The sequence below is a fragment of the Sapajus apella genome, unplaced genomic scaffold (genome assembly GCF_009761245.1).
Source record: "Sapajus apella isolate SASKATOON/1434 unplaced genomic scaffold, GSC_monkey_1.0 scaffold12, whole genome shotgun sequence".
NCBI classification, from domain to species: domain Eukaryota; kingdom Metazoa; phylum Chordata; class Mammalia; order Primates; family Cebidae; genus Sapajus; species Sapajus apella.
In genome coordinates this window covers 8749698-8775911 of record NW_022436952.1, presented here as the reverse complement: position 1 = coordinate 8775911, position 26214 = coordinate 8749698, and the positions used below count along the sequence as shown (strand labels likewise).

General features: G+C 56.1%; 2 protein-coding genes and 1 long non-coding RNA gene across 31 annotated transcripts in view; 1 reads left to right on the top strand and 2 right to left on the bottom strand.

Annotated features, from left to right (window-relative positions):
• ABCC3 (ATP binding cassette subfamily C member 3) overlaps nt 1–10203 on the bottom strand; it is a 53529-nt gene extending 43326 nt beyond the window's left edge. For 7 of the 8 annotated variants that reach the window (XR_004269583.1, XR_004269584.1, XR_004269585.1 and 4 more), the window contains exon 1: nt 10066–10203. Coding sequence is in view for 4 of the 8 variants with exons in the window: in XM_032280029.1 (XP_032135920.1) it covers nt 10066–10110 (45 nt within the window). In the remaining 4 variants the exon portion in view is untranslated. The remainder of the gene's footprint in view (nt 1–10065) is intronic. The other variant, XM_032280027.1, reaches the window with a different exon arrangement.
• A 2830-nt stretch (nt 10204–13033) lies between these two features.
• LOC116552994 lies at nt 13034–17890 on the top strand. Its single transcript, XR_004269582.1, has 2 exons — nt 13034–13235; nt 17580–17890. It is a non-coding gene; the product is annotated as an uncharacterized LOC116552994 (long non-coding RNA).
• CACNA1G (calcium voltage-gated channel subunit alpha1 G) overlaps nt 17452–26214 on the bottom strand; it is a 66989-nt gene continuing 58226 nt past the window's right edge. For 11 of the 22 annotated variants that reach the window (XR_004269578.1, XR_004269577.1, XR_004269579.1 and 8 more), the window contains 4 exons: nt 25580–25933; nt 20581–20749; nt 20139–20308; nt 17564–18901 (listed from right to left, as the gene is read on the bottom strand). Coding sequence is in view for 17 of the 22 variants with exons in the window: in XM_032280018.1 (XP_032135909.1) it covers nt 18167–18901; nt 20139–20308; nt 20581–20749; nt 25580–25933 (1428 nt within the window). In the remaining 5 variants the exon portion in view is untranslated. Of the gene's footprint in view, nt 18902–20138; nt 20309–20580; nt 20750–22816; nt 22952–24775; nt 24920–25579; nt 25934–26214 lie in introns of all 22 variants that reach the window. The other 11 variants (XM_032280006.1, XM_032280010.1, XM_032280009.1 and 8 more) reach the window with 5 other exon arrangements.

The window sequence follows — 26214 nt, the reverse complement described above, 5'->3', positions numbered from 1 at the left end:
ACACCCCACAGTCACCTGCAAGGACCTGCACGATGTCCCTGCCCCCAACCCGTGGTCTGGTAACATGCTACTTGGAGGCTGAGGCGGGAGGATCTCTTGAGCCCAGGAGTTTTAGACTGCTGTGAGCCATGATTATGCCACTGCATTCCAGTCTGAGAAACAGAGCAAGACCTGGACTCTTAAAATATATATATGTTTTTGAATAAATGAATGAATGAAAGGATAATAGTATACCATCCCTCTAAACCTTCAGCTCCCTACTGCCTAGAAGGCAGAGTCCAAACATTTTACAATGACATTAGGAGCCCACAGCTGGCCTTGAACTATCTAGCTATGTAAACTGTTGAATCATCTATGTGCTTGAGTTCTGAATTCTCCTGTCTTTTTTTTTTTTTTAATTTATCCTTATTTTTTTAGATGGAGTCTTACTGTGTTGCCCAGGCTGGAAGGCAGTGGCACAATCTTGGCTCACTGCAACCTCTGCCTCCCCTGTTAAAGTGATTCTCGTGCCTCAGCCTCCTGAGTAGCTGGGATTACAGGCATGCACCACCACGCACTGCTGATTTTTGTTTGTTTTTTTGAGACTGAGTCTTGCTCTGTCACCTAGGCTGAAGTGCAGTGACGTGACCTTGGCTCACTGCAACTTCTGCCTCCAGGGTTCAAGCGGTTCTTCCACCTCAGCTTCCTGAGTAGTTGGAATTACAGGTGCATGCCACTATGCTGTGCTAATTTTTGGTTTTTGTTTTGTTTTTGAGACAGAGTCTCACTCTGTCACCCAGGCTGGAGTGCAGTGGCATGATCTCGGCTCTCGGCAACCTCTGCCTCCAGGGTTCAAGCGATTCTCCTGCCTCAGCCTCCCGAGTAGCTGGGAGTACAGGTGTGCGCCACCACACCCAGCTGAATTTTGTATTATTAGTAGAGATGGGGTTTCATGATGTTGGCCAGACTGGTCTGGAACTCCTCACCTCAAGTGATCCGCCAGCCTCGGCTTCCCAAAGTGCTGGGATCACAGGGGTGAGCCACTGCACCTGCGCAAGTTCTAGCATCTTAAGAAAACGACTCATGGAAGGGCAGTGATCTGTATACCCTGCTTCCTTTCCCCAGCCTGCCTTCCCTTAATCCCATCTGAAGCAGCCCTCTGCCCTCCGGTGCCCCTGCGTACCTGCGAGATGGCTCTTCACAAAATACAGCTTTGTGCCCCTTACCTCATGCCCGCAAACCTGCTGTGACTCCTGCTGCTCATGAAGCCACATCCTAGCACCCAAGCTGGCCCTCCAGACCCCCCATGGCACCTCCTCCCACCCCCTTTCCCACTGCTCCCTTTCCGCACAGCCAACTCACTTCATCCCAAACCTGCTCTGAGATCCTTGCTCCTATGCTTTTGTTCAGCCTAGTCCCTCTTTATTTCACTTGTCAAAATCTAACCTAAGCCTTCCAGGGAGGGGTGGCGGGCCTGCCTGAAAACCACCTTCTCCATCTTGAGCAGCCTTCCTCCCAGACAGACCCCTTTCCCTGGAGCGTCATTCTTGCCCTTGACAATGCTTGGCGAGGGCCTTGATGAGTCAGTCAGCGGGCTGGGTTCTGTGGGCCCAGCGGAACATTGGGCAGACCTATCCCTGCTCTGTGGGGCACACAGTCAGGTCATGCTGCGTGGGGGCATTTCACTGAAGGCCCAAGTGGGCAGAGGTTGTACCAGGTACATCTTGTATTCTAGAGTCCTATTCCGTATTCAGTAGTTGCTCAAACAATGTGAGCCAAGGGCCCACATACTCTGGCTGAGTCCCTGACATGCTGGCCCAGGGCTGGGCACTGGGTCACAGGACACACCTCTAGGCACGGTCAGGCACCCCAGTGAGTTGCCATCTAGAGAACCTGTCCCAAAGCTGCCCTGAATCCAGATCTTCAGGTCTCTGGGCCTGGAGTGCACATCCCCCTTCTCCGGGCCCAGCCCAAGCCTCTCCTCCTACAGGGAGCCTCTCTGGGGCACCCAGCCTCTGCCCTGCCCTTGCCTTACGCTGGCAGCCAGGTAAGTGAGGGAAATGAAGGCCCCTAATGTTTCTCCGGCGTTTTATGACCGCAATTACCTAGCTGTTACCTGGATGTTGTCCCAGAACAACTTCTAGAGGCGTGTCGGAGGGGCACTGTTAGGCCCAGTGTACGAAAGAGAAAGTGGCTCCACCCGCTTTGGGAACAGGTTGAAGGACCCCTGGCCGTGCGAGGCCAAGACAGGTGCCCAGGCTTTGTGATGCCACACGTGGGCACTGACTCGCAAGGGGGTGTGCATGTTGAGGACAGGAGCCCAGGCGTGGGGACACGACGGGAATCGCTGTGCGGGCATGCAGGCTGCCGGCGTGGCTCTGTAAGGTGGGCGGGGAGCGGCCACAGGAAGAACCCCACCCTAATGCGGAGGACCCAGGAGGGCTCTGCCACTTCTGAGCCATGCAGCCGTTGGTGAGTCCCTTTGTGCCCTTGAACGTCAGTCTCCATCCGTGAGTCATGGGAGTAATGACAGCATTCGGTCACCTCCCCACAGCGGGGACAACGTGGGGAGAGTGAACAGCAAAGCACCCAACTGCAGCAGGACAGCGCTCAGGGAGGCGGGTGATGGAGCCTTGAGCTGGTGGGCCCTTGTTTCAGTTTCACAGACACTTGATCTGTGGCAACAACCAGGGGACCTCGAGGCGTGAGGACTGAGTGGCTGCTTTGACCTGCAAGGGCACCCAGCCTGGACTCTTCCTTGAAATAAGCGTGTCTCAGCTGGGCAGAGCCCTCCCCAGCAGGCAGGGGGCACCCGCCCACACATGCCCTCACCCCTGACTCCCTATTTGGTTCACTCCAGACACGAGCCAGGACATCCATGGGATGAGCTCTTGGCCATCCCCGCCTCTTCAGCCTGCCTGGCCCAAGAATGGCAGCTCCTCCTTCCTGTCTCCCTTCCCAGGCCAGAATCCTTGGCGTTGCCCCCGATTCTTCTCTTTCATTCCCATCCCACATCCAGCCTCTCAGCTAACCCTGTCCACGATACCTTCAAATATAGGTTGAATGACATGACAGTGCCATATTCAACTGTTCTGTTTTTTTTTTTTTTTTTTTGTGTCTTTCCCCCCACTGTAGCCTTGACCTCTTGGCCTCAAGCAAGCCTCCTGCCTCAGCCTCCTGAGTAGCTGGGACTACAGGCATGTGCCACCACACCCAGCTAAAGTGCAGTGATGCGATCTCGGCTCACTGCAACCTCCACCTCCCAGGTTCAAGTGATTCTCCTGCCTCAGCCTCCCAAGTAGCTGGGATTACAGGTGCCCGCCACGACGCCTGGCTAATTTTTGTATTTTTAATAGAGATAGGGTTTCACCATATTGGCCAGACTGGTCTCGAACTCCTGACGCTGTGATCTGCCCGCCTCGGCCTCCCAAAGTGCTGGGATCACAGGCATGAGTGACCACCCCTGGCTTTAGGACATTTACTGTTTTACTGCCTCTTCCCACTAGAATATATGCTCCTTGAGGACAGATTCTTTAGCCCTGTATTCTGCAGTTGTTGGTATTTCCTGCTGCTTAGAGCAGGGCCTGGCACAGAGAAGGTATTTGATAATCATTTACTGAACAAAAGAATAAATCAACAAATGAATAGATAAATGGAGGGTGCCAACTCCAGCCCCAGCCTCTGCAGCTTCATGCCCAGGAGCACAGCGTGTTCTCTCCTTGGTACCAAGGCTGCAGTTCTTGGCACCCAGAAAGGCCTCCAACTCCAAGTTCAGTGTAAGATGAAGGTGAGGAAGGGGCCACAAAGGGTCATTCCCTGGACCCCAGAATACCGGCTGAGTCCCCACAGGGCAGCTGTGAGTCCTTCTCACAGCTCCCCTCTCATTCCCATTCGGGAGAGCACTACTGGGCTGCGAGAGCTGAGCCCACGGCCCCCTCCCCCACCATCACCCACACAGTTTCCACAGCAACAACAGCTTCCTTAATAATGCGATTAAACAGCTGGATGGGGCTGATAAGGGGAAAGGTCCGGCATCCAGGATGGAGCACGTGGCAGAGGCCCCTCACTGCAGGCTTCACGGTCAATGGTGCTAAAATCACTGCAGACTCATATAGGTGGTAGGAGGGGGTGAGGACCCCGAGCCCTCTGGAAAGGGATGGACGGAAAAGACCATTGACTCCGCAGCAGTGGAGGCACAGAGAGAGTGAGGGCATGCGCTGATCCCCACTCACCCTCACTCCGCCTTTAGAAGGCCTGGGGACAGGGGTCAAAAACTGACTGTGCTGTAATCCCAGCACTTTGGGAGGCTGAGGCCGGCGGATCACTTGAGGTCAGGAGTTTGAGACGATCCCGGCCAACATGACGAAACCCCATCTCTACTAAAAATATAAGAAAATTAGCTGGGCGTGGTGGCGCGTGCCTGTAATCCCAGCTACTCCAGAGGCTGAGGCAGGAGAATTGCTGGAACCTGGGAGGCGGAGGTTGCGGTGAGCCGAGATCACACCACTGTATTCCAGCCTGGGTGACAGAGCAAGACTCCATCTCAAAAACAAAACAAAACAAAACAAACAAAAAACCTGGCTGTGCTGTGCCTGCTGGCTTCCAGGCTCACAGGCCATCCTGCTTCTGGAAGGGGCTTTGATTCACTCAGCTCCTGCCGTGTGCCAGGATGATCATTTCACGCTCATGACAGCTGACACTCAGCGCTGTTGCTGGGATTAGACCCAGGGAGCCTCGCTCCAGGTCCCAGCCCCTTCTCATGGGATTCCACAGTGTTTCCTATACACCTGGTCGGATTCCAGCATGATGTCCCACTTCGGGGGACAGAATACTTGCTTCCAGATCACCTTTCAGCCACGAAGCCCATCCTCCCTCTAATCACCTGCTTTTTGCAATTCTTTTCACAGAGCTGAGGGGGTGAAGCGGTTAACACCTGGGTAGCAGCTTAGCTGGGGTTGTGGAAGGCCCTGACTAGAAACCTGAATATCCAGTTAGAAGGAGGTATCTGGCCAGTAATCCTAGCACTTTGGGAGGCCAAGGTGGCTGGATGACTTGAGGTTAGGAATTCAAAACCAGCCTGGCCTACATGGTGAAACGCTGTCCCTATTGAAAATACAAAAATTAGCTGGGCATGGTGGTGCACACCTGTAATCCCACCTACTTGGGAGGCTGAGGCAGGAGAATCACTTGAACCCAGGAGGTAGAGATTGCAGTGAGCCGAGATCACACCACTGCACTCCAGCCTGGGTGACAGAGTGAGACTCTGTCTCAAAAAAAAAAGGAGGAAATCCAAGCCTAGAGTTAGACTCTCATTGGGTCTCCCACCCTGCCCCCTGCCAGCCCCACCCACTGTACCTAGTACCAGAAACAGAAACAACTCCAGATCGGAGAGGCGAGGGGCCCAACCACCCCAGCAGTAGCACACCAGGTCTCATTCTACCCCCAACTCCTCAGGGATTCTGCCCCAATGGGGAGGAGTGAACGCAGTCCAGGCACTCTGTCCCTACCTCTGGGGTGGCTCAGCTGGTCATCCCTGCTAGGACCTTCCTTCCTGGAAGCCTGCCCAGCCAGTGTTTCAAGACCATTTCCCTGTCTGGAGGCCACAGGCAGGCTTGGCAAAGCTCCCTCCTGAATGCCACTTCCTTGACTCACTTCCTTCCCCATGTCTCTGGCTCTCAGAGACCCAGGCCCAGGGAACATGGGGGAACAGCAGGACTGGGAGGAAGCCATCCTGGGGCCACAAGTGATGAAATGCCATAGCCAGAAGCCATGAGCTCAGAGGTCAAAGACGCCCAGCATGGCGTTCACTTGTACCAGCTGAGATGGAGGAAAGGAACCCCGGGAGCCCTGGCCTTGCAGGGAGGACTGGGTTCCTGAGAGGAGGGTGGGCTTTGGTGTCTGGTAAGCTGAGGGGTGTCTCTCTTCCACTCAGCTTCCCCAGGGATGTGCAGGTCACTGTCTTCATTTGAGGGTCAAAAAACATTGGCATAGGAGCCTTGCCCATTACTCATACATTCAGGTGGCTGCCTTCTAGGAGGCCAGGGGAGACCCTGATACCCAGGAGCTCTAAACTTCGAAGGGCCTTAATCATGCATGGTCTTGGCTCCCAAGCCCAAGGCTCATTCTTCCAAAATTGGGCAACTTTAGACCTGAATCAGGGCCCAGAGCCCACCTCAGCCCTGCTGAAGCCCAGAGAAGGTAGGTAATTTGCTCGAAGTCACGCAGCCAGTGAATGGCAGAATTTGATTAAACAGTTCACCCTTTTGGAATTTATTTTCACAAAAACTCCCAAGGCACATTCAGGGAAGCTGGTAACCTGCTTCAAAGTGGACACAAGTGAGAGAGAGAGGGATTCATACAAATCATTCACCTGGGAGGTGGTGTGTGAGTTCACAGATGTGTGTACATATGTCCCAAGGGGCATGGTCCCCTCGAGTCTCCTACCCTCCAATTTAGCCAGGAACAGCTCCCCAGAAAACAGCTGAAATGGGAGCCACTGGCCTTTCCCTGCAGGTCTCCCCATATCTGACATTCCCTTCTAACCCCACTTCTCTTTCTCTTCCCTCTTCCGGGGAATGTCACGACTTGCCACCCATAGAAAGCTGCTTAGTTCTTAAAGTCACTTCACATTCCCTATCTTATTTGATCCCCAGAAAAGTCTTGTGAGCAGGGGATAGGTAGGGGGTGGGTTATTTTCCATTTCACTGGTGGAGAAACTGAGGCTATGGAGGTGAGCTACTGAACGTCTTGGTGGATCACATGAGCAGCCCAGAGGGGCCTGAACACCCCACCCCTCCTTGCATTTTCACTCCTGGTTTAGGTACTTCTGGGCTGCCCTGAACCACTTCCCACAAAGTGGGTTACCCACAGGTCCCTAAGGTAAAGGTTTTTGTGGAAATTTTTTTGTGGTTTGCACAGCTGAGAGGAGAAAGGGTCTCCGCTGAAAGCTGGAGTCTTGGCCACAGCTCAGTTACAAAAAAGGCCTGGAGTTCTGGGCTTTTTTTTTTTTTTTTGAGACGGAGTCTCACTCTGTCGCCCAGGCTGGAGTGCAGTAGTGCTGCACTCTATTATATGAATAATATGCCATGCAAATGAGACACAGAACAGCCCATCACAAATGAATAGCACAGAACTGGCCAGGCTCAATGGCTCATGCCTGTAATTCCAGCACTCCGGGAGGCCGAGATGGGCGGATCATGAAGTCAGGAGAACAAGACCACAGTGAAACCTCATCTCTACTAAAAATACAAAAAATTAGCCAGGCATGGTGGTGTGTGCCTGTAATCCCAGTCACTTGGGAGACTGAGGCAGGAGAATCGCTTGAACTCAGGAGGCAGATGTTGCAGTGAGCCGAGATTGCACTACTGCACTCCAGCCTGGGCGACAGAGGGAAACTCTGTCTCAAAAAAAAAAAAAAAAAAAAAAAGCCCAGAACTCCAGGCCTTTTTTGTAACTGAGCTGTGGCCAAGACTGCAGCTTCCAGCGTAGACCCCTTCTCCTCTCAGCTGTGCAAACCCTGCCATTCCCGCAGAGGATGAGCTGGGAGCCCCCCTTCTCTCTCCACACCCCTCCCCGGGTCACCCTCCACACTAGGTGGGGCCTGGAACAGCTTTCAGGAGCCAGAAGAGAATATGAAACATGTTTAGAGATTGGGGTGGGAAGGGGTGTGGTCAGTTTCCTGTCATTTAAGATATCCAAGCAGAGATCCCACAAGGGCTTCATAATATAGATGAGCTGACTCCCACGGAGCCTGAATCCTCAGAGGAGGTATATAGCTCACAGGCATCAAGGAGAAGTGCAGGGGCCGAGGGCCCAGAGGCTCAAAGGCACACAGCCAGGCAATGGCAAGGTTGTATCCATAGCCCTGGGGTCCTGTTTCCCAGCCCAGCACTCTGTCTTTGACTGCCTTGTGACCTTCACTCTCTCAGCCTCAGTTTCCCCAGCTATACACTGAGGGGTTGGACTAGCTGCTTCAAACTCCTAAGCTCCCACTTTCTTGGATTGCACAATCCCGTGTTAAGGTAGAGCCAGATGGTCTCTGAACGTGGGACAAAAAGGGAGTCCTGAATTTCCCAACTCCAGGTTCCAGGAGGCCTGTCTCTTCTAGAGTCCTAAGCTCCCAGGGTTCAGCTGGCCACCCAGGAACAAGGAGCCTTTGCACCTGAGGCTTGGGCACAATGACCTTCTTGATTTTCTTCTTGGCACCCCAAGCACCACAAACCTGCCATGGTCATACCAGCCTGGCCCAATGGGCAGTGAAAGGAAGTGTGCTCACGAGGCAAAGGTATAACCTCTGGACTGTGGTTGCAGGTGGCCTGTCCATGCTGAATAATAGATGAAGCTCCTGTGGACAGTGGCAGAGAAGTTGCACCATCTCGGATTAACCTTTGGGTCACCCACAGAGAGAATCCCGAAGACGCTTTTTTAGAGTTTTTTTTAACCTCCATTGCTCCAAGTTTCAAAAAATTCACATGACGCCTTCGCCCCATCCTAAACACAGCCCAGGAGCGTGGCTCCAGACATATACACCTATGCACACGCGTGCACAGCACGCACTCATGGGTAACACCCCACATGCCTGCGTGTGTGTACGCACACACACACACACGGAATATATGTACAAATACTCAAAATAGGAAAATGACTTAGAGATTGGGATTCAGAGGCTGTGGGCACCCCTTAGATGACCACAGAGAAGCCCCTTTAATCGGAGCTCCCTCTACAATCTAAGCTCCCTCTCATAGAGGCAAGCGGGTTTTATAAGCCTGTAAGAAAGCTCTTGGGCTGTATGCACTCAGCTCACCTGAACTGTGTTAGAGGCTGGAGTCAGCAGGCTGAAGAGCAGCCTGTCTTAGAGAGGGATTTGGGCTGAGAGTCACAAAAGGCCTAATTTTCTTTTCTTATTTATTTATCTTTATTTTTTTGAGACCGTGTCTAGCTCTATCACCCAGGCTGGAGTGCAATGGGGTGATCTCGGCTCCCTGCAAACTCCGCCTCCCGGGTTCAAGCGATTCTCCTGCCTCAGCCTCCTGAGTAGATGGGATTACAGGCTCATGCCACTGTGCCCCCCTAATTTTTGTATTTTTAGTGGAGACGAGTTTCGCCATGTTGGCCAGGCTGGTCTTGAACCTCAGGTGATCCTCCCACCTCACTCTCCCAAAGTGCTGGGATTACAGGCCTCAGCCATCACACCTGGCCATTTATTTATTTATTTTTAGAGACACTCTTTCGCCTAGACCACAGCGCAGCGGTGTGATCATAGCTCACCGTAATCTAAAACTCCTGGGCTTAAGTGAACCTCCCACCTTTGCCTCTCAGTGGGTGGGATTACAGGCATAAACCACCGCACCCGGCCTATAGCCTGCTTTTCCATCCCAGCTCTGCCTTCATTGAATTGAGTAACTTTGGGCAAGTTCTGTCCTCTCTCTGGGCCTCCCTTTCTCCATCTGTAAACGAAGAGAGTTGGACTACGGGAATCCTGACACCCTGTACTTGTCTCCAAGCTGGGTCCTGCTTCTCCCAACCAGAGTCCGGGGTGGTGAGGATGGTGGGCACTCAGACCTCAGCCTTACCCAGAGAAAAGAAGGCAGCAGGAAACCTTCCCAAGAAGGGTGGGACACTGCACAGCCAGCCTCCCAAAGGCACCCGGTTGAGCAGGTGCTCTGGATACCCTGGAGGCAATCCCTGCCCAGGTGGGCAACCGAGTCCTAGTCTGCGGCAGATGCTGAGGGAGGACCCTCCACCGCAAACGCGGCCGACTGCGAAACGCCCCTTCCGCCCCCGACAGAGGGGCTAGGATGGGGCCGACTCACCCCGCCACGCACCGTGCCTCGCTCTCCCGGGCTCCTCAGTGCCGCAGCCGGGAAGGGCGGAGCGTGGCAGGTCCGGGACCCCGCGTGGGACCCGGCTCCGGGCGGCGCCGCCAGCCTCCCTCCCGCGCCCCATCGCCCCCTCCCGGGCGCCCAGGCCGTCTTGGGGGCTCCGTTTCGGGACACCTGCCGGCCCCGTGGGAAGGCAGGCGGCGGTGACCGGGCGAAGCCGGCCGGCCCCGGCCCCTGCGCAGCGACCCCGGAGCCCGCGCCTTACCCAGAACTTGGAGCCGAACTTCCCGGAGCCGCACAGGGTGTCCATGGGGCCGAGGCGATGCGGCGAGAAAGGCGAGCGCGGTCCGACCCAGCTGCGGGCAGAGCGGGCGCGGGATCCGCCTCCGCCCTCCACACCCTGCGCTCCGCCCCGGCCCGCCCCGCCGAGCGCAACCCCAAGGCCTGGGGCTCCCGGCTCCCCCCGCCCGCCCCCGTCCCGCGGGCTGCGGCAGCGTCTCCCTGGGAGGGACTTTGGGGCAGAGGTGGGGGGCCCTTGACTCGGCGGCAGCCCCTGCGAGCGGCCCCTGGACCATGGAGGGAAATGTCCCCCTAAATCCAGAGGCCGACAAGCCCAGAGCAGAGTCTATTTCCAGGGGGGACCTGGGATACACAGGCGCTCCCACCCCCGAACAACTCGGTGGGGCCTATGAGTCATGGAGTCCGGGAGATAGGGAGGGGGATTCAGCAAGATTCCTTTTCCAAGATTCCCTTTTCCTAATAAAAAAGAAATCTTGGAGAAGGTCACGTTCATCTCCGGAGGTCAGTTTTCTCATCTGTAAAATGGGACGGGCTTCTGTGCCCCATCGGTACGGTGACCCCTTGCTCACCAGGTCGAGACCACTGGCAGGGCCACACACTGGGAACCTTAGTGTGCTGCCCGGGTGTGTACTCGTGGTGTGGGTGGGGGCCGCAGCATCATGGTAGGGGCTTCCTGCGCCCTCTTAAGCTGCTGCCCCGAGGCTCTGTGGCTCCCTGGCCTTGCCACGTCACTTCGGCATCTCTCTGGGCCTCCACTTTCACATCCGCAAAATAGGGACAATCATAGAAGAATCTTCCTCCCAGGGTTCTCTGAGGATTGAATGGAAAAATTGTGCAAAGCGTATTGCCTGACACACTTAGTGGGCACCCAACATGTGTGAATGCCCTCTGTTTCCGCCTGATCAGGGTTGGGAGAAGGAGCCCCATGTGAGTGTCCTGGTCCTCCTTCTGTGGCTGAAACTCTACATTCCTGACCTGTAAAATGGGCTTGTCAGTGGTCTCCTTCTCCTGCTTGCCCCAGCTGGGCCATGTGGGGATCCCTCCATCTCTCAATCTCCCGGTTGCCCTGTCTTCCTTAACACAATCCCAGAAGCCAACTCAGCACTCCTTGCTGTGGCTCAGAAGGAAATCTCCTGGGCAGATCTTTCCCTGGCTCTTCTCTTCCCTGCCTTTGCCCACAGGTCTGTTCGGTTTCACCTTGGTGACTCCTTTTCTGGCTCTTGTTCTCAACAGGTGTTTCCTTACTTGGCTGCTCAGCAGCAGGTGTGGGCGGGAGTCAGAGAGCGCAGAAGTGGCAAGCCACCTCCTGTCTCTCTGGGCAGGCAGGAGGTCAAGAGAAGGGAAGTCCCCTCAGCTACGGGCTATCAGAACCGAGATCTGGCTGGGCATGGGATGGGGGTGGGAGTGGGGTGGATAAGACTCCCCCTTCCCAGGCAGTCAGACTGGGGACTTCTGCCTCTCCACTGGGCAAATATTCTCTTCTTTATCTGCCCCCTTCTATTCCACTCATCCACACACATCCTCCCTCTCCTGCCCCCCAACCTCCATCTCTGGGCAAAAGACTTTACAGAGCTGTACACCTTGTTACAGTATGCCTTGGGTTATGTTTAGTTATGAAGAGTCTATCTTCCCTGCTAGTCTGAGAGGTTCCCAAGGGCAGACACCTCTAATCCCCTCCATACCTTTTGTTTACTGTGTGATCCCAACAAGCTACTTGATGTCTCTGGGACTTCATTTCTTCAGAAATGTGGACAAGGTGATATCTAAGTTCTCCTCCAGCTCTGGTGGATCAGCTTCTATGGCCTGGGCAGCTGGGAATCTTCCTCCACCCCTTCCCTGACCCTGATCATGGCTTCATCAGCACCCACCACCCCTGTGTTTTGACCTTGGTCTACCCACCGGCTTCCTCCAACTCTCCGTCCTCCCCCATTACTTTTTAAGGGCTTTTGGGTCATAGGCACCAGACCTGGGCTTGGGGAGAAGACCTGGGGACTTTCCTTTAGGGCCTTTTGGAGGGTGAGCTCCCCAATCAGACCCCCTTCCTGAGATGGAGAGGCAAGAACTAGACTAGAGTCCCCCACCTGGGACTCTCCACCCCCAGGGCTGGCTAGGCAGTCCACTGACTGGAGCTCTAGTTTTGGGCCAGGACCCTTGGGTTCTGGCTTCAGTATCAGAGCTGAAGCACCATCCCTTGTAGCCCCAGGCTTTTCTATTGCCATGGCCTTCCCAAGGCAGCAGCACTGGGCTGGGGACTCTGAGCATGGTGGGGGCCCTTGGTGAGCCTCACCTTCCTTTTTCTCTCTTGAAGCATTGAGGCTTCACCCCTCCTGGCCACTCAGGGAGTGTGTCCCCTTTCACAGAGCCCTTGAATAATAACCACAATATTCCTAAGATGTTATTGTTTGGGTTCTCACCAGAACAAGAAATCTGAGACCCTGAGACACCCTACAGCCTGCCCAGGGCCTCAGAGCTTATCCCAGCACAGGAAGGAGGCGCCCCACGCCTGCCGAGGAGGTGGTTTCTGCAGTCTCCCTGAATGGGATACATTTCCCGTATCTGTCTTTAAGGCTGCTTGGAGCACTCTCCGACCTACACCCTACCTCCCTCTCTGCATGTGGCAAACTTCAAGAGTCTGCTCAAGCCCCTCTCCCCCTCAAAGGCTTCCTTGGACCTCCCCAACCCAGTCCTGGGCTAGGAGGCTTCCCCTTCTTGTAGTCACTGATTGTCATGCTTACCTACCCCAACAGGACTGTGGACACCTTGAGGATAGGGACTGAGGTTTATCACTGTATCCTCAGCACCCAGGACTGGGCCTGGACAAGCTGGTCCTCAGGGTGTGCTGTTGACTGATTAGCCAAACACCCATTTCCTAAGAAGTCATAGTACCAAGGCCACTGTGGAATTAGGTACAGCCCCAAGAGTGGGTAGTGCCCACTCTGCTTTTGAGTGTTCAGAACCAAGATGGTTACTGCTGGAGGGCTCCCGGGAGAAGCAGTAATGATCTTGTGGGTTGGGCTGCAGCAGAGAGATGGACCAAACCTCCCCCGGCCTTTGTGGCCCAAGCCCCATCCTCCCTCCCCAGCTGAAGGCTGCTCCAGGCAGGACGGATGGAGCATGTGCGGTGCTTCCCCCACAGTAAGTGTCCCAGGGGAACCCGGCATCAGGGATTTCCTGGGAAGGAGATGGAAAGATAAAATAATTGCAAGGTACAGCTCAGAGCAGGCATGACAGCAGAGAGAAGAAAGCAGAACCGGTGAGGGGGAGGGGACAGGGAGACCCAGGCACAGGAAATGCTTCGAAGGCAGTGGCGGGGAGGCAGGTTGGAACTGACAAGGCAGAGGGGTAGGGTGTAGAACAGCAAAGCTTCCCCTCCACTGCCTGATTCCTTTTAGCCCCTTGTGGCTCCTTGGAGGCCTGGAGCACCCCCAAACCGGGCTGCAGCTCCCATGCCCCAGCCTCCCCCTTGTCCTCTCTCCTGCAGTGGGGCCTGCTTCCTCCGGACCCCAGCCTGGTGGTGGCCCCACTGGCCCCACTCATGGTCCTCAGTGAGGCTGCCCCTCTGCCACCAACCTGCACTTGATCTGATTTGGCATGCAGGGGCGAGTGCTGGCTGCTGTGCCCGATTCTGGAGTTTTCAAAGCAAGAAGAATTAATTAGCTCTGTGGGCCACAGTCAGCAGCTCCCACACCGGGAACCAGCGCTAAGAAACGCAGTTTCAAAGTTTTTAGCAGAATTCCCTCTTGGGGCTTAGCTGGAGCAGCTCCTCCTTGACCTGACTGCTGTGGCCTGGAGTAGAGCTCCAGGACACACCTCAACTTTCTTTGAGAGTTCATTTCCCTCCTGGCACCACTGTCCTGGATTAGCCCTGAGTCTTTCCTGGCTTTAGGCAGGGGCCATTGAACACCGTGGGCTCAGCACTCTGATGGCAGGGATTCCTGTCTGGGCTTCTCCATGTACAAAGTCCTTCACTGGGCCCTGGGAGCCTGCTTCCTCCTTCCGGGGTTATGCAAAACACCTGCTCCCTAGAAGGTGGCCATCGGTGTTGGTGCCCTCTCCCTGGCTTGGTCCCTCTGCAGGAGGGGCCCCAGGTCGCACCAGGTGAGGGTGCCTTGTGCTGCCACCTGGTGTCTGATGCCCTCATTGCACTGCCTTCGCCAGCCCCCTGCCACAGGCAGCTCAACTGGCCGGAGGGAGGAGAAAGGAGGAGAAACCAGGCCATGGGGCACCAGGCTGTGACAGGTGGGGACTAGGGGTGAAGGTGGAAGTGACAGCTGTTTGGAAAGTGGGTGAGGTTTGGGTAGGGCAGGGTTAGAGGAGAGGAAGAGAGAAGAGGGCGGGAGGGCGGGGAGAACAGGTCCCATGGGGTTCAAGGGCAGCATTATGCAGGGAAAGGGTGGTGCCCGGGAACCCGGAGTGATTGCAGAGCTACGCTTGGCCCGCTCTTGGACAAACGCCTGGAGCTGAGGGATGCCTTCTCTTCGGACTGAACGCCTCTCGCCACCATTCCCTGCGGCCGAAGGCTGGTGTCTGGCCAGGTGGGAGGCTGGGGGCCTCTCTAAGCCTCTGAGTTTGCCCTTTGGGGAACATGTGTGCACGTTTGTATGAACGTGAATGCGACTACTTTGGAAAAGGACCCCCCAGCAAGTCATTTTTTGAGGAGGAGTCTTCCCATCATGCCCCATTTCCTCCACACTGAGAAGAGACAGGAGTAGCGTGGGCTGGAGGTCGGCCAGACCTAGGGTCAAATCCCAACTCTGCCATTCCCTGGCTGTGTGACCATGGGCAATTCACTTAAGCTCTCTGAACCCCACTGCCTCGTGGAGAAATGACAGCAATCAGACTTCCCTTGTTGGGTGTTTTGAGGAGTGATAGACTGCGTATGAGCCTCAGATTTGTTTTTAGCCCCAGCTCAGCTCACTCCTCTTCCCAGTCCCCCACCCCCAGACAGACCTTTTCCTGGAGTCTTGGGGGTGGAGGAAGCAGAAGCAGCCAAGCTTGAGGTGGGGGCCTGCAGCCGCTGACACAATTTCTTCTGAACCCCAAAGGGGAAGGCTGAGGACAAAGGCGCCAGGATGGATGTTCCTCCTTCAAAAAGCCCCCATCCCTGAAGCCCCTAACCAGTTCCATTCCTCCCCCGGAGCCCTCATCCAAGACCTGCTGCCCCCATCAGCCACTCCGCCTCCAGCCTCCTTCAGTGTCTCCACCCCCTACCCCCACCCACTACATATCCTGGAGCAGCATCAAATAACCACCCAGACAAGCGGCATGAGGTTAGCAGTCTTGATATTATTATTAAGATCCAGCGGTAGCTGCTTTTCCACCTCAAATCCCTTTTAATGAGACACAACAGTTTCCATCATTGATAAAGATTTTACATCGCTGGGGGGAGAGGTCACAGTTCTCTTCCCCAAAATACCCACTTTGACTTTGCTATTAATATTTCCACATCACTACCCAGAGGCCCCCCTCCTCCAGGCCACAGAGGGGGCTGCTGGGGAGGGAGTAGGGGAGACTTTTTGTTTTCACCAGGCTGGTCCCTACAGATCTCTAGAGAGCAACCCAAAAGCATAGTAAGTGCACCCCAAATTCCTTGGTCCCTGCTGGGAAGAGGAGGCCAGGGGAAGGGGAACCCAGAAAGAACCAGGCATGCTAAAACTCATCCTAAGCAACTCTCCAGCACTACAGTGCTGTTGGGCTGTCTGAGTGGTGGGGGGTGGTGGGGGGTGCTGGATGGGTGGGGAGGGGTAGGATTCCAGCTCTCTGGCTTCACCTTGACCCAGAATCCTCTGACCACTAGAAGAACAAAAGATCCCAGAACCCCCTCCCCATATCCTCCAACGTCATTAGGGAATAGGCAGCTACAGAATTCTACAAAAATATAAAAGCTTAGTCTGCAGATCCAGGTGACAGAACTCTAGGGATTTTGTACAGCTTTGCTTTTTTTCCCTTTTTTCTTAAATGGCAGCTCCTATAAGCACTGCCTCTCACCCCAGCCCAAGGAGGCCAGAGGAAGAAGTTTGACATTATTGCACACCCTAAAAGGATAAAACCAGGCGTTGGCTTCAAGGAGTGGTATCCGTTCTGCCCAAAAGAGCAATAAGAGAAGCTCTCACCCAACTTAGAAAACACAAGGCTGGACAAGCCTCCAGGTCCACTCGCCTGGCAGCTTGGTGCCCCCAGCTCCTAGCTGACTGGGTCAGACAGGGCATGACCGAGTTCTGCCATTGAGATTCCAAGAACCCAATTCAATCCTGGGGTTTGAAGGCCCTGGGGACAAGGGGATAGTGCTGTTCAAGGGAGTGGGGTTGGGACAGATGTCTGGGAGTGGCTAGGTGACAGGCTGGCTGGACCCATGCTCACCACCTCTTGGCACCAAGATTTCAGACAAGAGAATATTGTCTGCAGTAGCACCAGACAGGTGGCCTGGGCCATGCCACTCCCCCTCTTCCTGCCTCCCTGCCCCCGACCACCTTCACACCTCCCTCCTCTACCAACTCTCCCTGGGCAGGCAGCAGCGTGTGTTAACACTGCCCAGGGGGCCAGCTCCCCCACTCAGCAGCCTGGCCTCTGACCCTACCACTTCCACCAGGAGGTTGCCTCTGGATGCCCGGCCTGGACCCTCATCCTCTGGAGGGGCAGCCCACTCTGCTTACACAGCTTAATTCCATTGGGGGCAGGTGGCCGAAGCCCCCATCGGACAGTGCCTGTAATGCCGGTCAGCTGAAGCCGCCCCCAAGGCAGGAGGCTGAAGTCCAGATAGCTCAGGTGATGCATCCAGCCAGAAGTGAGGCAAATCCGTACTGAAGCTTCAGAAAGGAAAACCCAGAAACACTTCCCCCTCCCCCACCACCCCACAGCTCCAGATCTGCAGCTCTGAGGCAGCCTCCCCCAGCCTCAGTCAGCCCCATTAACCAAACAGCTTCATTATGCCAATTTCCAGCTTTCACTGTGCGGCTGATAGCTGTCAGCAGAAATGAGAGTTAATCTGGAATTACTCCCATTCACTGAGCTGCCTGGCTAGAGGAGGCAATAAAGCTTTGAGAGCAGCAGAGGAGACCCTGCCTCCCCAGAGGCTGGGGGCTTCCCTCTCCTTCGAGGCTGGGGAGGGCAGGCTAGAGGTTGCAGCCCTCCAGAGCAAGGTGTTCAGGCTCTCTCTCCTCTCTCTCTCTCTCTCTCTCACACACACACACACACACACTCATACACACGCACACTCATACGTACACAAAGAGGCAGCCCTGAACCTTCCCTCCCCGCCACCCACTCCCCGTCTCCAGGATCTCTCTCTTCAGTGCCATCTGGACATGCCTAGCTCTCATCCCTTTTGCTTTTACTCTGGACCGTGATTAGCTTTTTATTTAGGAAAATTACTTTATTTTATATATATATATAGATATAGATATGTATGTATGTATATATAAAAAGGTTCCATTTCATTTGTAAAATCTCATTTTTTCTTTTTCTTTTTTTTCCCTACAGAAAATGATGACGAGGTTGAAGGAGAAAATAAGTTACATTACAGTTTCCAAAATGGTTCTCGCTCTCCGCTGAAGATGGGCCGCCGTCGGGGCTGCCACGCGCTCTCGGGCCCAGCTTGTGCTTTGCAAGAAGAGGGAATATAACTAGACTGTTATTTTAGGTTAAAATAGCCAAGAGACAGACGCCTTCGCCTCAAAAATATTCTGAGACACATAAAAGTAGAAGGAAACAAGTCTCTTCAGTCACAAAATGTCGTACATCCCGCATATACTAGATTCAATTAATTTAATAAAATAGAATATACATAGAGATTCTGCACAAACGTATTGCTTTCTCCCAACAGCTCCTGGTGTCGGGAACCTCAGCTGCTCCGGGCCTCTCCTTCTGCCTGGAGCCAGGGTTGCCAGGGCTGCTGCTTTTAACTCTCTTTGGAAGTTCTGCTTGCAGGTACCCAGAGCCACTGAGGCAGGGAGGAGCGCCTCCGCCTCCTTGGTGTCTATATGGAAATTTCGTCAGGAATATAGCCCAGGAGGAGGAGCTAGGACTTGGCACCCAGTGGAGAAAGGTGAGTGGGAGAGTGGGCAGGATCAGGGGTCCAGGTCTGCTGGGTCAGAGGATAAACCGGAGAGACTCAGCACATCTTTCTTTGGGGAGGGCGAGGCAGCCATGCTGTCGGGGGGACCGGAGGCCAAGGGATCCTTGGAGTCGCTGGACGGAGCCCTCCTCCGGAGGCAGACGCCAGGGCTGGGTGGGGGCCGAGGACCTTGGCTCTCAGGGGGGTCTATGGAGATACTGGGCGGGCTGAGTTTTTTCTTGGGTCGGCTCCCAGGCCCCCCAAGAGGCTGGCCCCCAAGGTTAGAGGGGCCTGTGCCCAGGCGGGGTTGGGAGCCGCTGTCCAGGCAGCTGACGGCAATGGAGTGTCTCCTCTGCTCATCCAGCCAGGACACAGGCCGGCGCTGGCAGCTCTGGGCCTCCACACTGTAGCACTTCTTCAGGTCCCGTGGGGATGCGGGCTCCTCCTGGCCACCGGGGGGCAGGAGGTCTCCTGAAATCCAGCTCAGCTCCGTGTCCAACTCTAAGCTGCTTCTGGTCTCCGGAGGGCCCTGGTCCCAGCTGGGCTCTGGGCCTAGGCGAAGGGCTGGCAGCGGCATGTGCTTCGGGATCTTGCTGTGGCCGCGGGAGTGCTGCCGTGCCTGGATGCTTGACTGGCCCCAGAAGGAGTAGGCCCGAGCCAGGGGCGGGGAGGGCCCACTCACCTCTGCCAGCAGGTCTTCCCGGCTGCCCAAGCCCTGAACGTCCAAGGAGTCAGTCCTTATTGCTGCCTATATGGGGTGGGGTAGGGCTCAGTCCAGCACTTTCCTCTCCAACATGGCCCGTCCCTCCTGTCAAGCTGGCTGTGTCCCCTGCCCACCACCGCCATGTACAGCAGAACCACCTGAAGCCGAAGTCCTGGTAGCTGCTCTTACTAGGAGATACAGGTCATTGCAGCCTGACCTCTGCAGTCCACTGTGCCTCCTCTCCCTGCTAAATCCCATCTTCCCTCCCCCAAGCCCTGGCCTCCCCCAAGCCTGCACGGACAGCTCCCTCTGCGGCCCCTGACTCCGGGAATATGAGGGAAGCCAGGCCCTCTCTGCTGACTGAGCTGGCCCTTCATGCCCCCGCCTCTGCGTATGCTTCCCCTTTGGTTCTGAATGCCCTTCCAGATCGGCAAGAATCCCTCGACTTTACAGACTCAGGTGCTCTGTGACACAGTGTGTGACAGTCTCCGTCCCCAAGTAAAACTGACCCCTTCCTCCTCTGTGTCCTTGCTGCCCGCCACACGTGGGCATCTGGCAGCTGTGACCTGAGCTGTGATCTGATGGCAGGTACATCTCCACTATTAGACTGTGAGCACCAGCGGGCAGGCACTGTGTCCCCGGTGCTTGGCACACAGAAGCTGCTCGGTGACTATTTGCAGAATGGATAAGGACTGTACCTGATCCCCCAAGCATGTGGGATTGAGATTCTCATGTGCCCATGCTCATGCCTCAGGATGCACACACAACATGGGCTGTGGCCTTGTCACCGGTGGAGCAGACAAGCCTCACCTGGCTACATGTGGCTGAGCTCTGTGCCCTTAGAATGTGGGCTCTGGAAGGTGGGGCCCAGGCTTGGCCAAAAATGGAGACACTTTAAACTTGCCTTGTGCCCCTCAGATCAGTTCAAAGTGTGGAGAAAAACTGGGTGGCAACTCTGGTTGGAGAGAAAGCAAAGTCCAGAGACCTGAGTCCTACGTCCGACCAGATAGGCGTGACCCTGGGCAAGCATTACCCGCTCTGGTCTCCAGGCGTCCTCAATGGAAGAAGGAACGGGGTGCAAATTTCAAGAAGGCACACACCACTTCTGCTTTGCCCAGTACTGTGTCCCTGGTATCTGCAACTGAGCCTGGTACATCACTGGCACTAAATACATGTTTTCTGGAGGAATGAAAGTGTCAACTCGGGTCATCACCAGCAGCCTAGGATTCCTAGCAGAGGTTCCAGCCCCCAGGCCTGTGCCTGCCTCTCCACATCCGCTCACCTGGCGCCTAAGTGGCCTCTGGGCCAAAGGGGAACGACCTGGTGGGGGCAGTTTGGGGATGGTGCCCCAGGTGGTGGTGCTGTGGGGCTGGAGCAGATGAGGTGCATCTTTGGGAAGCTGCAGGATGTAGCTGGTGTCTGCTGGCTGGGAGTGAACGGACAAGACGGAGCCTGTGGAGACAGGGAAGAAGGGGAAGGGTGAGGGGAGAGGATGGAGCTGGAGGGTTCAGAGGCGCAGGCTCCCAGCTGAGTCCTCCCTTCCACTCTCTCCCCCTCATCAGGGCCTCTACCCTTACCCCCTGGACTGAAAGCCACCACCCCCAGGCTGGACGCTCCCCTATGGTCGGAGAGACCTCTTTGGCTACCCCAGTCCCCAATCCCCTCAGATCCCCAGAATGGAGTCTCCCTGTGTGAGCCAAATTGGCCGGCTCCAGCCCTGATACCTGACTGAGCTTTGGGGAGCCCCCAGCCCCTGTGTCCCAGGGACCCCTCCACAGTGCTCCCGTGCCGACACATGTAGCTGTCATTGGGCAGCGAGTGAGTTCGGCTGACCCCAGACTTCCGCGCAGTCAGTAAGTCTGGTCCTGGCAGCTCTGTGGGGTGGAGCTGCATCTGCAAAAGGAACAGGGGAGGGAGGTGGAGGAAGAGGGCGTGTCTGGGTTTGGCAACTGAGGCAGAGCTGACAATAGAAAGCAGCAGCCCCCCACCCCCCAGCCTTCACCCCCGTGCCCTCCCAGGACAAGGTAGAGATGGGCATGAGCGTGGCTGGGGAGAGGGGCAGGCACATGGATGAGCCCTCCACAAGCAGGGAGGAAGCAGGTAGGAGGGGGACTGGGCACCGGGAGAGTCTGCAGGCCCTGCCCCCCACCCCCTGCAAAACTGTACACCTGTAAGCTCCCACTGTTGGGGTGGAGGGGTGAGGAGGTATCCAGAGAAGGGAGAGCAGCCCCCAGCCCCCATCCTAGAAGGTGGTTCACAAGCTCATTCTAAAGGCCCCATTTAGAGGGTCTGATGGGAGCCCTGGTGTCCACAGGGATGGGCCAGGGCCCTGACTCAGAGCAGCCCAGGGGAGGATTAAAAGCTAACAGCAGGCTGGGTGCAATGGCTGCTGGCTCATGCCTGTAATCCCAGCACTTTGGGAGGCCAAGGTAGGCAGACGGCTTGAGCTCAGGAGTTTGAAACCAGCCTGGGTAACATGGCAAAACCTCATTTCTGAAAACAAAAACAAAAACAAACAAACAAACAAAAACAACAGACAAAAAATTTAGCTCGATTGGTCGTGCGGCACCTGTAAACCCAGCTACTTGGGAGGCTGAGGTGGGTGGATTGCTTAAGCCCAGGAGGTCAAAGCTGCAGTGAGCTAGGATCACATCACTGCATGCCAGTCTAGGCAACGGGGTGAAACCCTGTCTCAGAAAAAAAAAAAAGCAAACAGCAGCCCCTGTGCTGTCGGGGGAGTTGAGGGGGAGAGGACCCTCCCAGGCAGCTGGGGACCAGGCAGCTCAGGAGAGCTTGCAGGTTGCAGACTGTTAATCCACTTCTTAGAGCAGCCCCAGGGCCCAGCACAGGCCCTTGGTTGGGTTCACGTGGGTTGAATGCAGATGACCACCAGGGGCGTGTCACAGCCGGCTCCCTGACCTCCACTTTAACCATATGATGACTCTGGCAGGTGGAGGTGGAGGCCAAATTCAGCTGCTGCCTTAGTGGACAGACTTGGGGTGGGAGTAGGGTTTTGCTCTGGTTCAGAGAAGGGAGGTCCTCAGCCTTGGGCCCCAGCAGGAGGGAGCCTAGGTTTGCTCTCAAGAGGTTTCTCCATCACCCTGTGACCCCCTTCCCCCTGAATCCCTCACTCCTTGTTTTCCAGGAGGCTGTAGGGTCCTGTCCCCATGCAGGCCCAGCCAGTTAAGTAGCCCCAGCAGGCCTGAGGATGGCTAAGTTGGAGGACAATCATACTTTACTTTCTCTCTCAGCCCCAGGTTCCACTTCTGCCAACCACCCAAGACCCCTAGGGACCGCCCAGCTGGTGGTCCAGGCCCTGCCCCAGCTGGGCCCTCCTCTGACAACAGGAGAGGAACAGTCAGGAGGAGGGAGCTGCTCACGGGAGCTGGAGGAGGGAAAGAGGGGGAAGTTGTCAGAGCACAGATAAGCCCCTCCCACTCCACTGAGTTTGGTGAAGACGCAGGGACACGCAGGGACAGCCACGGAGGAGACGGAGAAGACAGGGACAGTGCCCCGGGTGAAGAAGGGCATGGTAGGGGGGTGGCAGAGATGTGGCTCTCGCCCACTACGCGGAGGTCTCATGTTTTGAGGGGTGGGGAGGAGGGGCAGGGACAGGGAGGGCTGGCTTGCACAGGGCTCCAAATTCATAGACTGACTCTGATGCCACCTCTGTTTTGGGCTGTGGCATTCCTGGGTGTCTGGATTCGCCTTTTCATAACGGCTGCCCCTATACCCTTCAGGGCAAGGCCCCAATTTAATCTCATCTAATCTCTTTGTCCCCAGTGGGGGACCCGAAGACCTCCTGCCAGCAAAGCCTGGGGCACCTGGGTGGATGTCTCTGGGCAGAGCCTGGGGCAAACCGAGAGCAGGCGGTTAGGACCTTCCCCTGGCCGATCTGGAGCCCTGCAGCCAGCCCAGCCCCGGGGGTGGCCGGGAGCAGTGAGGGCAGCGTGTATGTACATTGCTCTCCGGGGCACTAAGTAAGAGTGTGTGCGTGTCATCAGGCAAAGAGTCATCCGTCAGAGCTAGAGAGCAGGACGGTTCAGACACAATCTCTGACGTCAGAGACAGAGCCTCCATCTCAGCTAGAGGGATCTAGACAGGGAGAGAGATGATCAGGCATGAGAAACCAGGACAGCGCACGCGCGCACACGCACACACGCGCTCTTTCTCAGTCCCCACTTCCCCTTTTCACGAAGCACAAGGGGGAGAAAAGGCATCCCTTCTCTCTCCCCACCCTTTCCCCAGACAGGCTGACCGTGCCTCCCCGCACCCACTTGAACCCCCTGCTCTGATCAGAGAGGCTGCAGCAGGCACCGAAGAGCCAGAGCAAATACTGACAAAGCGAGGAGACACAGAAACGAATTCTAAAGATACCCCAGAAGCCTTCCCAGCCCCTCCCACACTACCACCACCCAGGGAGGGAGCGGGAGGGCCGAGGGCTTTCGACTCACAAAAAGATGATACCAAAAAAAAAAAAAAAAAGAAGAAAGGCCAGCAAAGCACCGTCTCTCCTCTCAGCACAGACAGAGCGGCATGGGGGGCGCTGGGGACAATGCCACCAATCTGACGGCTGTTTTCTGCCTATTCTCTCAGCTTCCAAAAGCCTGGCAGGACTTGGCCTGCCCCCAGATTCTGGCTTCTCCTCTCACAGGCTCTCCTCCGCCTGCCTGCAGCCCGCCCGCCCTCCCCTCCAACTTGGGCTCTGGGAGGTGCACTGCCCCCGTCAGCCTGAAGTGGGCACACTCGGGTGGGCTGCCACACCATCTGGCTGGCTCACCTGGGACCGGGGTGGTGCCTCGGTGCCCACAGGATGCTAGGGGACAGTCGGGCCTCCCTCCCGGAGGACTGGGCTGCCCTGATCACCTTCCCATTGTGTCCTCTTCTCCCACAACCTTCCCCTGTGAGCCTCTTTCAGGAAGGGGAGGCCTTAGAAAGGGACTCACTTTCCCACTGATCATTCTAGGTCAGCACCAGGTCTGAGACTGAATCCCAACAAGAGGCAAGGTCCCTTCCCAAGTGGGGATCACTGTCCATTTTTTTTGGATCAGGCTAAAGGCTTCCTAAGAACCTCCCTGCCCTGCCACTCAAAAGGGCCTCTGGAGGACTTGGTTTTTCTATCTCCCACTGACACCTGTCTCTGCAGCCTCTGACCTAGGTGGAGGGAGGGTGGGGCCCTCTCACATGGTAGTGGGTGGTGGGGGGGCCAAGGGGAGGAGAGGAGGGCAGGAGCAGCCCAGAAAGCAAAAGACCTGGCACTGGATGGGACTGGGGGAGAGGGCCCTGTGGCACTGTGGGGAGGGGCTGGGCTTGGGCAGGAAGCCAAGTCCTATTTCACACAAAGGCCTCAATGCCCACTCCCAGCTGGAGCCTTCTCTCTCTCAGGACAGACATCTTCAGTGCCTCCTAACAGCACTCATCATGCCTGGTGGGCTCTACGACTTAAAAAGCCACCAAACTGAGGACTGGCAAGTGAGTGCTAGACTCCAGAGGAGAGATAGGCTGCAGCCTGGCAGTGGACTGCCTGGCCACCTACACTGTCCCCAGAGGCCCTTCTCCCTGGACTGACAACTCCTTCCCTCCACCGGCTAAGGTCTCACTGCTACTTATCTTCTGCCCCATCCCCCTTTTCTCTTCCAGGTTCTTACAAATCCCCTCTCCCCTACCAAGCCCCTCCTCCACCCATCCTTCTCATCAGAGGGGCAATCTCAACAGCCCTGCCTTCCAGCTCTTTTCTGGAGGTGATTTCAGCCTAGAAGACCCCCTGACTGGCTCCCACACTCAACTGAGGCCCTGAGGCTGCACTTTCTACAGATACCCAGTGGGCAGGTAACACCCCCAGCTTCCCCAGAAGCATGGCACAGCGTGGCACAGCCCAGCATGGTCAAGGCAGAGGGCACAGCACAGGGGCACAGTAACCTGTGGATTGGAGCCGCCCAGGCTGGGGGCAGAAGGGAAGGTAGAGGGCTGGCCCCCTGGGCCTGCCAGCTCGTCCATCAGCTTCAGCTCCCACTCCAGGGAGCCCTGGATCAGCAGGGATATGGTGTCAAACAGCTGCCTGTCCTGGGGAGCCAGCCCGTAGGGGAGCCGGAGAGGCAGGGGAGCGGAGGTCAGAGGGCAATGATGGGAAGTGTCATGGAAGGGGATTGACAGAGACACAGGAAAAGAAAGAGGTGAGACCCACACAACACACATGCACACACGCACACACACACAGCAACAAAGAGACAAAGAGGAGGTGTGGGGAAGAGGGAAGGTGGGGGGAGGAAGGAGAGAGGGAGATGGAAGATGAGCAGAGCCCACACAGGGAGAGAAAGAGAGAGGGGGAAGAGGAGATAAAAGGATGGAGAGATGGAAGAGAATCAGGCAGGTTAGAGGGTGGGTAGGAAAGAGATTTGGCAGTTGGGCAAGGGTAAGAAAGAAACAGGAAGGAAACAGAAAACTTAGCCTTGAACCTATGAGTCAGGAAGGAGAGGCCAGACCAGGCTGGAGGAGCAGGGCACTGCTAAGCTGCCCACCTGCCGGGGTGACCCTGTGGGGTGAGTGTAGGCCGCGGTCCCTGGGGAGGGGCAGTGACTGCTCGCTCAGCATCCAGGAAGGAGGGCAGGAGGCTCCAGGAGGAGCCCTAGGGTGTGTGCGCTGCCTGCTCGGCTCCCGACCACCGCCCTCCACAGCCTTCTCCTGCCCCAGCTCCTCTCATGGCAGGGATGGGTGTCAGCTCACCGTGGGGTGCTCCAGGGAGAAGTGGGAGGCTGATCTCGCATGGGCCGTCGGGTGCAGGGCCCCGGGTTTGGGGCTGTCGGGGCTGTCGGGGCCCTCAACCCCAGGCCAGAGGAAGGGACTCCCCATCGGTGAGTGGGGCTGGGGACTGAGGGTCTTCATCTCCAGCTCCAGCTCAGCCTCCAGCTCAGCCTCCTCCTTGGCCTCCTTGTTGCTCTCCTCCAGGTGCTTCATCAGCACGGCGATCACCACGTTGACCAGCACGAACTGGGCCGTCAGCACGAAGGACACAAAGTAGATGGGCGAGATGACCGTGTTATAGCAGGTAGACTCCTGGTCACAGTCCCGGAGGGTGTCCTGGGGCAGGCGGGATAGAAGGGTAAGGCTGGGGAGGGCAGTGGGTAGAGCTGTTGTGGAGAATCAGTTACAGGTGTCAAGAGCATTGGAGGAGGAGAAGGAAGGGGAGGAAGAGGAGGAGTTTAGGGGCAGAGGAGCATTAGATGCTGCCTGGGGAAGTGTGAGCCAGAGCATGTTCCTGGGAGAGGAAGCTCCAGAGTGTTCTGGCATGGGGGAGAGAAGGTCACATGCTTTTATTTGCGGCCAATTCATCTTCCCAAGGAATCCTAGCTCAGGAAGTG